Source organism: Triticum urartu, chromosome 2 (assembly GCF_003073215.2).
Source record: "Triticum urartu cultivar G1812 chromosome 2, Tu2.1, whole genome shotgun sequence".
Classification (NCBI taxonomy): domain Eukaryota; kingdom Viridiplantae; phylum Streptophyta; class Magnoliopsida; order Poales; family Poaceae; genus Triticum; species Triticum urartu.
The window spans coordinates 3,381,460-3,392,607 of NC_053023.1; the positions used below are offsets into that span (position 1 = coordinate 3,381,460).

The following is an 11,148-nucleotide window of genomic DNA, read 5'->3' on the forward strand; positions in this document are numbered from 1 at the left end:
GTTTTTTGGTTGAACTATCAAATCTTTGCATGATAAAACTTTTTTTATTTTAATAACTTTTTTTGTTCCATCCCCTAACTCTTGATATTTTTGGTCCGCGACCTTTCCACCCTGTCCCCTGTGCTTTTTTGCTAACTTGAATTTCTTGTTTTATAAACATCAAATAGCTATATTGATTTAATTTGAACTTCTTGTTTTTATTTTTTCAAAAGGAAAACATTGTTTTTGATAAACATCAAACTGCTCTAATTTTTTAATGTTAAATTATTGATTCTATTTTTTGAAGTCAAAAAATTTATTCTTCATAAACATCAGCCTCTCTATTTTCATAATTTGAACTTGTTGGCTTTTTTTGGAAACATGAAATCCTAATTCTTTTTTAAATAAGCAATGAACTGCTTTGTTTTCATTTCGAACTTCTTAGTTTGATTTTACGTAACAAAAAACTGACTCTTTTTTGAATAAATATCATGCTATTCTTTTATTTTTAATTTGAACTTCTTCGTTTTATTTTTAGGAAAAACTCATTTATTGCTAGAGGTTATTTCCCACTCTACTTTTGTTGATGATGATTGTGATTAAGCTTTATTACTAGACATTATTTCCAAGTCAGTGGAAACGCCACACATGCCGTTTTCACAAAAAGTAAGCCTATGAAATACGTACTAAACTTCATTTGGATGCGGTCAAGGAACTGTTTACAACAGATTTTAATGGTTGAAACCATGACTTGCTTAGAATTTTAGTTCGCTTTGAGGTTATTGGAGGTTGGATCATGGAAGTACAAAGTCTAGTGGTTCCGCTATGTACCGGTGAAGAATCAAGCGTGAATTCTGGCATCCGGATGCATGAGGTTCTTTTGTGTACAAGCCATAATTTATAAAACCAAACCAACAACCGAATGGTGTTTCTATTTTCTATGTTTTTTCTATTCTATTCTTCTTTTTTATTTGGTTTTTCTTCTACTTTTTATTTGTTATACTGTTAACATTTCTGTGTACTGTGAACATTTTAAAAAAAACATTGAACATTTTTTGGTTGTACTGTGATGATATGTTATATGTAGTGATTTTTAATATAGAGTGAACTTCTTAATGATGTCGTCTGCTAACTTGAATTTCTTGTTTTATAAAAGCCTATGAAATATGTATATGTTATATATATATATAACATATTTTTAGATACGGTGAACATTTTTTATTGAATGAACTCTTTTCAATCTATGTTGAATATATATATATATATATATATATATATATATATATATATATATATAACATATTTTTAGATACAGTGAACATTTTTTATTGAGTGAACTCTTTTCAATCTATGTTGAACTTTTTTTATAACAGTGAAAATCCAATAACTGGTTTTCGAAAAAAAAATCCATAACTGAAGAGAGAAAAAGAAAAATCAACTTGTGGAAGAAAAAGGTAGACCACTAACTGGGCCAGAGGCCTATTGGATCTGACTTGTGGCACGTTCCCTGTATATATATATAGGAAAATGTTTACCCCCGGTGCACCGGCCGAACTTTGGGCCGGTCCCACGCACGACGTGGGATCAAATCTGATCCAACCGATCAAATTGCTCCTTGCGTAGGCCCACTCCTCCTTATCTTTTCTGATTCATCGCCAACCACCCATCCTCAACCCCCACGCCCTCCCGCTACCATGGCTACTTCCTCCGATGACAGGCCATGGTCGCTACCTCCGCACCAGACCATGGCTGGGCCCACCCATGGCGATGCCGCTACTCGAACAAGCGCACCCCGTGCCTGATGTCGTCGCCCTGGCCTCCTCCTCATCCAGCCCTCCCCCATGGGCATGGCCAGGAAGCCTTTTCTTTCCACAAGTTCACAAATGATGCAACTGGCGCACTCATTGCTGGAACTCGCGAGACTGTCTGTTGCATCCATGGCCATGGTTGCATGCTCCTTGAACTAGAGTGCATCCTCAACAGAAGGGGATTTCAACCTTAGTGGGAGGGAGCTGCAACCGGCATCCGGGGAGGTTGCAGCCACGAAAGGCGAGTGTGGTGACCGCTGCACGGCGAGGACGGGGCGGCACTGCTCCTAGAAAAAGATTAATGTCGCAGTTTTTGCTACATGCTTCAACCGAGATCACATTTTGCTACAACCGGCATCACATGTTGGTACAACCGGCGCCACATTTTGCTACAACACATAGCTGGCGTCGCGGTTTGGCTACAACTAGCATCGCTTTTGCTACAAGTGGCATCATGTTTGCCACATCCATCACGGTTGAGCTATGACCCGCGATGCTGGTGGCGACTTTTTGTTGCAACCGTCGTAGGTTTTTGCTACATCCGGCAACGACTTTTGCTACATCCATTCATTTTAGACGCAAAGGCTGCTACCTGCAACAGTGAGCTAGAACCGGTGACGACGGTGACCAATTTTGTGCTGCAACTGTTGTCTCTGTTTGCTATTTCAGACAATGCAAAAAAACTACAATGGGCATTTCTGTTTGCTGGAACCAGTCAATCGTCGGCGAGGCGGAGCTGCATCCATGAAAAAAAAAAGCTACAACCGACATGTGTTTTATGCTGGAACCAGCTTCAGCATCGGACAACCACACAACACCATGAAGGCAGCTACCATGGGGCAGCTCGAGACCGCCAGTTAGTGCGGGTGGCCAGAGCGGCAAGCGCGGGCGGCCGGGGCGACGAGGGCGGGCAGCGCCATGGCCGGCAAGCGTGGGGGCGGCAGCGGGCTGCTGGAGGACCCAAGGTGATTTTCTGGCTATTTTCGCCATGCCCGTAGGAAGGAAGCTTTGTTTGGGGGAACGTTTTCACATGGGGGAAGAAGATAAGGCCTGGACAGTTTGGATGGTGCCAATCTGACGGCTGTTAGGCGACCAGCCGAAACATTGGGCCGGCGCCTAGTACTGACCCTGTATACAACGTATAAGCCATAATGAGTTGGTTTTTTTAGATTTGCCGCCCGCAACACCCATGCGTATGGGCTAGCCCAATAGAGTGTTCTCTGTGGTGAGTTTCCTCATTCGGTCTAGTTGTTGTGTACGTTGTACGGTTGGTGCTGCTGCGCTTGCTTCACGCTTCTTTTGATTTATTTTCCCTTTTTTATGTTTGGTTTTATTTGTTTATTCGTCAGATTTATTTGGGTTTTCCGTTTTCTTTTGTTTCTTCTTTTTTGATTTTAATTTGTTTTTTTCATGGTTTTCACTATGTTTCACTATTTTGCATCAGTTTCTATGCTTCTTCTGTTTTCCTTTTCTTTTGGTATTTTTCTTTTTCATTTATTTCTTTCCCATTTTCTTTGTTTTTTATCTTTCCATTTAGAGTTTTTTATAAATTTTTACCATTTTCTAAATACATGCTTAGCATTTTTATGAAATATACGTTTTGAGGACTACTTTTTCGTCATATGGATTGTACATTGTCCGTATTCTGTAGGAACATTTTTGTTATACTCGCTCAAGTCAAGTACATTATTAACATTTTTTTCAGATATATGTTTTGATATCTACATTTTTTCATAGAGATTGTACATTTTTTGTATACAAAATAAACAATTTTCTTATACACGTTTAACTTTTTTCAAATATTATAGGGTTTATGTGTGTGTGTGTGTGTGTGTGTGTGTGTGTGTGTGTGTGTGTGTGTGTGTGTGTGTTTTGATATCTACATTTTATCATATAGATTGAAAATTTTTGTATACATCGGAAACCTTATTTTTGTACATGTTTAATATTTTTTTCAAATATATGATCAACCTTATTTTTATGCAATTTTGAATTATTTCCAAATAAATGATTAAGATCTTTTGAAACATGTTTTGATGCATACATTTTTTCGTATACATCATACATGCCAGAAACATTTTTTATACATGTTTACCATCTTCTAACTAAATTAGTAACATTTTTCTAAAATACATGATAATTATTTCATACACGTCGTACATTTTCCTTGTACTTCAAGAACAATTTTCTATACACGTGTAACATTTTTCAAACACATGATTAAAAATTTATATTTTAGCGAACACTTAAAAATAAAAGGAAAAGTAAAATCAAAAGCAATAGAGAAGTAAACATAAACAAAAAAGGAAACTGAAAAGAATAAATCACGATATTATTGGGCTGACCCACTTACTATAGCGTTGTAGGCAAGTGCTGGCCCCAGCATGACCAAAAAAGCTATATCTCGCTTAAACTGAGATAGAACCTCCATCGCCATAAGGATTTTCTCATCGTGTAGGTATATGGGATGGCCCATTTCTTCTCCTCCCTGTAACTCGTTCGCTGTACTGGTTCGATCGTTCGCTATATATCGCTCATTTTTCTTTCTATTTTGCTTTCTCTTTTTTCTTTTTCTTTTCAGTTTTCTTCGTTTCCTTATGGTTTCCGCCGGCTTTCATTGTTTTTACCCATTTTTTTTTATTTTTCTTATTTTTGTTTCTTCTTTTTGCACTGGTTTTTTCTGGTTTTCTTTTTTAATTAATTTTCTTTCTTTTTGGTTTTCTGTTGTTCCTTCCTCAGTTTTTTTTGCACTGTTTTTTGTTTCATTTTTCTCTTTGGTCTTTTTGTTTCTTTTTCTGGCTTTCTTTGGTTTTCTTCATTTTCTTTTCTTTCTTTTTATGTTTTCAATCATTTGCAACGTGATTTCTTTCTTTTTATTGGTTTCTTTTGTTTGTCTTCTTTGCTTTTTACTGCGTTCCTTCGTTTTTCTTTGTTTTTTTGTCGATTTCCATCGGGTTCCTTTTTGTTCAACACATGTCAGCTCTTTTCAGGACATATTCTATATTTTCCTTGTACGTAAGAAGCATATTTTATATACACGTTTATCTTTTTGCACCACATAATGGAACTAATTTTCTAAGTCTATTTTTTTCCGTAACCATTGTACATTTTTTTTATAAATGTAATGTATCTTTTATACACAGTTAATATTTTTCAAATAGAAGATTAACATTTCATGAATACATGGTCAACATATTTTAACACACGGCGAATATTTTGTTAAATTGCAATAAACCTTTTTTCACACACAATGTCCTTTTTTTTGTATACACCAGGAACATTTTTATACATGTTTTAACAGTTTTTAAAATACATTATCACATTATGTTATACACAAACTTTTTTTTCTATATATTTTTCGTATATATGACAGACCTTTTTTTATCCACATTTAACATTTGTCAAATGCTGGATTATCATATTTCAAATACTGGATTAACATTTTTCAACTGCTTGATTAACATTTTTTATAAATACATGATAAACTTGATTATACACCTTGTATATTTTTTGTATACCTTGTTCTTATACATGAGAAACATTTTTTCCATATGCATTTAACATTTTTCAAATGCTGGGTTAAAATTTCGTCAAACATTTTATGTAAAGTTTTTTTGTAATATATATTATTTAAAACATCTGTAACTTTAAATAGAAATTAAAAAATAAAGAAAAAAATGGAAAGAACAAACACAACAAGAAGAAAAAACGGGACACTTGCCTGTGGCACCTACGCGCTGGGATTTCTCATTTAAGGAGGCGCTTGACCCTAGCGCAACCAAGGTCTCGGGAGACATAGGCACGCCCCAGTATGACACCAAGAGGTCTCATGCGGAATACTATTCCCCGTGTAAGTCCACATATGTCAGTCTAGTTGTTAGTCAAATTCAAAAAATGTTCACTAATATTAAAAAAATCATATACAAAAATATTCATTAATTTCATGAAATTTTCTTCATTTTAAAAAATGTTCATTGAATTCAAAAACAATTCACCCATTTTCAAAAACTATCATACAAGTAAAAAAGTCTTCTTTAGTTCAAAAAACTTTCATGAAATTAAAAATAATGTTCATCAAATTTACAGTTTTTTCAACACGAAAATTTCATCAATATTCAAAATATATTCATAAAAAGTTCGAAACCAAATTGGACAATATACAAACAATGTTCATTTATTGAAATCATGAATATTGTTGAATTCGCAAATATTTTTTGAATTCCTGCACATTGTTATTTCATGATTTTTTTAAACAAAAATTAGAAATTTTCTGAATTACAAAGCTTTTTAAAAGAAGCCAAGAATAGGGGAAAACAAAATAACAAAAAGAAACGTAAAAATAGTAATTGGGAAGCCCCGCCCTGCAACAGGGCTTGCCCAAGTTCACGCATTGGGGATGACGGGGGTGCGTGTTAGCTCGGTTTCCACTGCGTACATCGGGGAATAGGAGGTTCCGGTCTCGTAGCAATGCAGGAATTTCCGTCATACAACTGATGATTTGAGTGGGCCATGTTTCGCTGCATTACCTAGATGTCTGACTAGAAATAGACCATAACTTATTCCAAGTTTTGCTATAAATTAATCCATGGGTTCCCCATTTTCGCTGAATAAATCCATATTTTATTATATTTTTTCTCTATGTGAACTACTCCCTCCATTCCAAAATATGTATTGCGATTTTAGTTCAAATTTGAACTAAAACCACAACACTTATTTTGGAACTCTTTGAATGAAAACCATGACACTTATTTTGGAATGAAGGGAGTAATATTTTTGGTTTAAGTTCATTTTTATTTTGTTTCTGGTTTGACATTCCCCTGCTTTTCTACCATGTCCATTTCCAAATGTAGTACGATATATGCCATATTTGTTTTCGTGGATGGACAACATCCGCGCAATGCTTTGAACCTGGTAAAAAAATATTGACTATGAGATGGTTTGAACACTATCCGACCGAACCCTATCCGGTTCAACACTCATATAACAAGCAACATTAGACCACTACCCACCATCATATTTGCCTTCAAAGCCAGCTCCAAAAAATTATGGACTCGAATAATTGGTGAACATTCGCCGGGAGGGAGGGATCGATCGAACGAATTTGATCGCTAGGGTGAGCTGCTCCCAACGAACGAATCCCCGCGCCCCCTCAATCTTTCGCCAAGGAGTACCCCGATTGGCCCAAAGGTTGAGTTTACTATTTTTTTATATTAAATGCCATGAACCAAAAACACATATTTTTCTTATAAAAATAGAGAAATCATAAAATGTATAATTTCCATGCATATGAAAAAAATGCTACTTTATAAAAATGTCATGTTGATTTAGATAAAGGCATGCTACTTTACAAAAATGCCCCGATGTAATTTTTTGCTTTATTTTATCCATTGTGCAAAATTTTATAAAAAATGCCATGTATTTGTTTTTTTGCCATGGCAATAAAAAATGTCATCCTCTTACTAATAAAAAAGCCATCCTATTGATAATAAAAAAATGTCATGCAAACACTAATAAAAATGACATGCTCTCAATAATAAAAATGCCAGCCTCCTAATAATAAAAATGCCATGTTACTAAAAATGAAAATGCCATGCTCTTAGTCATAAAACTGACATCCCTCTTGACAAATAAAAATGATGTGCAACTAAAAATAAAATTTCAATGTTACTAATTATAAAATTGCTATCCTCTTAATAATAGAAATGTCGTGTTGTTAATTAGTAAAATTTCATGCTCTTTACTAAAAAATTGCCATGTGGGGGCATTAAAAAAAGGCCTAGAAAAATGCCATGCTACATATTATTTGTTTCTATGGTGTATGGTGTGTCATGATTTACATGTTAATTTCCTTATAATCCTTATTTGTTTTCTTAAAATTTGTTACTTGTTCCTTAAAATCCGTTATTTATTTGCTTAAGAAAATTGCATTGATGGGAGGGATCGGTCGATTGGTAAGTTAGGAAAGTTAGATCTGTGATCTTTCATCATTAGGAAAGTGCTATTTTGGAAGGAAATAGTGCAGAGGAAAATAAACCGTCGGATAAGAAACCAACATAGAAAGGGTACAGTGGTGGGAGGTGAGGCGAAAAAAATCACGGTACTGGCCACCAACTCCCCCTTTAGGAGTGGAGATGCCATATTCGTTTCCATAGATGGACATCATGTGCACAATGCTTTGAAGCTGCTAAAAAATACATTAACTAGGAGATGGTTTAAACACTACCGACCAAATACCACCCGGCCGGTTCCACGCTCATGTAGCACGCGACATTAGACCCCTAGCCACCATCAGTTTGGACCATTCTAAAATTTCTCCATCATAATTGCCTTCAAAGCCCCCTCCAAAAAACAAAAAAAAATCCTCTAGCATGACTTTGTAAATAGCCTCATGCCTCCTTTCCAATCTCCCGTGCATCCGCTCTATTATCGAACATTGCTGACCGAAACCTTACTTTTTTTAGAACAAAGATGCCAGATGCGTCCGGCTTTAACTTAATAAAGCCCACAACAGGCAGCGTACCGAAACATAAGTTAGATTACAGCACCAAAAGCCAACCCGACCATCATAAGCATGAAAACGTCGTAAGTTACGGAGGACGAAAAGGCCGCGAGCAGTCTTACAAGGCCAAAGCCCCTACAAAGCGTGCAGTCTCGCCATGAGACAAAAGAAACCACGCCCTAAGCCGTGGTCGTCGGCTCCCTAGCCATCACCGAAACCCTACTCGCGACCAGTGTCAACATGATCCCAACACCAGTTGTCCAGTACCGTCCTGTGACGTAGCCTTGTGAACCCTGACCATAACCACCATGAATCTTGCCAGCGAGGTCACAACCATCATCGTCTGATCAAGCAGAGACTTGAAGACACATCTTGTGGTTATATCTATCTTTTATGGAAGCATATCAGCTGGAAAACTCATCCCAAAATTGTTGGTGCCTGTGCACCATCAACTGATTGATACTATACTGGTCTGCATCGTGCGTGACTCCAACGGATAAAACGAACGCTAGCTCATGGCTCATGCAGAGAAAGCATATTCCACAGATACATGCAATATTGTAACTCCACTTGACAAGTTGGGGTAATTAAACTTGAACAAAACTTTGGTTATATACATCCAACACGTACGCCAACATCTACCACACTACACATGCATGCAACCACCACCCAACAAACATCCACATGTACGAACAGTCAAACACACACCAACTCATGAGTGGATCCTGCAGAATAATTAAGATTCCAGCTAGTGGCACGTCACATGCATGCAGATCACGCGTGCAACGGCGACGGCGGCGGGGCCGAGCTCACTGACTCTGCGGCGGCGGCTCCAGCCGGGGCAGAGACGACGGCGCCATTGCCGGCCGCCGACCGCTTCAGGAACTCGATGCAGTCGTCCACGGCGTCGCTCGGGTACGACTCGGAGTAGGAGGGGCTCATGCGCACGGACGCCGCCCTCGTCGGCGCCGCAGCCATCGTGTGCTGCTGGAGGCGAGCGCCGGCCTTAGGAGACGTGGACGCCGCCGACAGCATCGCCAGCCGCAGCAGGACGTCCCTGACGCGGTCCATCACGGACGCCGACGCCGTGGATGCCGGAGCGGCGCCACGGGGCGGCCGACGCCGGACGCCGCCACCGCGCAGCCTCGGGATGCACGTGGCAGTGTTCGCCCTGAGGGGCTCGGCGTGGTGGACGTACATCTCGGCCTCCATTCCACGGCGAGCTCGAGCTTGGTTAGCTCTTCGCTGTTAGGTAGCTAAGAAAGATTAGCCCAACTGGTGTGTGCTTGCTTGTCTAACTGAATGTACGTTTAGATGAGGGCCGGTGTTATATATATACACACAAAGATGAGCACCATTTGCATCTTACGTCTCATATAAAATGGAGATGGTCTTGTCTCACCCTGCAACTTGTTGATCCACATGTTGCATGCAACCATGCACATCCCTTATTCTCGGGAAGGAGAACGCGATTTTGCTTATTATCTTGGCGCTTCAGAAAATTGTGACAACATATGATTGGATCTTCTTATGCAAAATCTGAAGAATTAAACAAAGGTGGTCAAAGTAACTGAACATTATATTGTTTTTTTTTTCAAAGGAACCGATGTTTTGTATTAATCGAACCACCAGCATTACAAGAATATCCACCCCAAAAAAAATTACAGCCCATTCATCGGGACGTCATCCGTCCTCCCTCTCCATCATGAACATGTCGATGGCCAGCTGATATTGCTACCGCTGCGTAATCGCCGGAACAAGCAAGTAGCATCCACATAGGCAGCTAGGATTCACCGATCTCTACCCGAAAGTACCGGGGATGTTGAGCTCGAAGGATCCATGGCCCGGAGAAGAAGATGACATTGGATCAATCACGCCTACACTTTCGCTTAAGTCGAAGGAATAACCAAATCGGGGACATTATTGCTGGAGCACCACCGGCCTCTCGAAGACATAACCAGCTCCCCTTGCTTCTACAGAGGAAAAGGCAATAAACTGTCCACCCGGTCTCATCGCTAGATCTAACGACATACCCACCGTTGAAGCCAGAGGAGACCTTATTGAGCACCACCGTTCAACTACCGGAAGGGCTGAAGCAACGAATATTGAAGACCTACATGTCCAACCAATCTATTTTTGACAATACACGCACTGCCGAGGCTGGAGAGGAAGTCAGAGGAACCATTACTGAACGTCGCCTTACCACCACCGGAAGGGACTAGCAATGGACAAAGATCTATAAAAGGCCCCACCAGTAGATCATGACCTCCCCGCTCACTCCACTAGTGTAGCCGGGAAGGAGGAAGAGGTCGGCGGGGCGATGAGCGGCGGCAGAGTGTCGAGAGAAGGTTTCCCTACAGAGCTTTTGCATGTTCTTTAACATTGCATCTACTTAACTTCACTAATATAGTCCCTTCGTTCACTATTATAACTTGTTCTAACATTTTTCTGATTTAGATGTATGTAGACGCATTTTAGTGTATTTGTTCATTATTTTAGTCGGTACGTAGTCCATATTAAAATATCCAAAACTTTTTATATTTGCGAACGGAGGGAGTTATAGAGAGAGCAAATTAAGAAGCTTTTTGATGTGTTACAGGATTACAAATAATCTTTCTGGCAAAAAGTAGAGATCACAAGTAATTTGTAAGGATATGACAGCAACCAAAAAAAGCAAGAGCCCAATTAATGATGTATAAGGAGATTGCATATGTTTCGGCTGGTTGGTGGCTTTCTAGCAGATTTGATTCAGAAAATCAACGATGAGATATCTAGATTCTAGGAGATATGTGTGCGCGGTTTGTCTTGTGCACAGCTCACGAAATAAACCATCCATGCATGCATGTGAGTGCGATGCAAGGC

The 11,148-nt window shown here is 38.9% G+C and overlaps 1 protein-coding gene across 1 annotated transcript; it reads right to left on the minus strand.

Moving 5' to 3' along the window:
* Positions 1-8,824: 8,824 nt before the first annotated feature.
* On the minus strand, positions 8,825-9,597 carry LOC125540558. Its single transcript, XM_048704173.1, has one exon. The coding sequence runs from the start codon at positions 9,496-9,498 to the stop codon at positions 9,061-9,063; it is 438 nt and encodes a 145-aa protein (XP_048560130.1). The 5' UTR covers positions 9,499-9,597; the 3' UTR covers positions 8,825-9,060.
* Between the last annotated feature and the right edge of the window lie 1,551 nt (positions 9,598-11,148).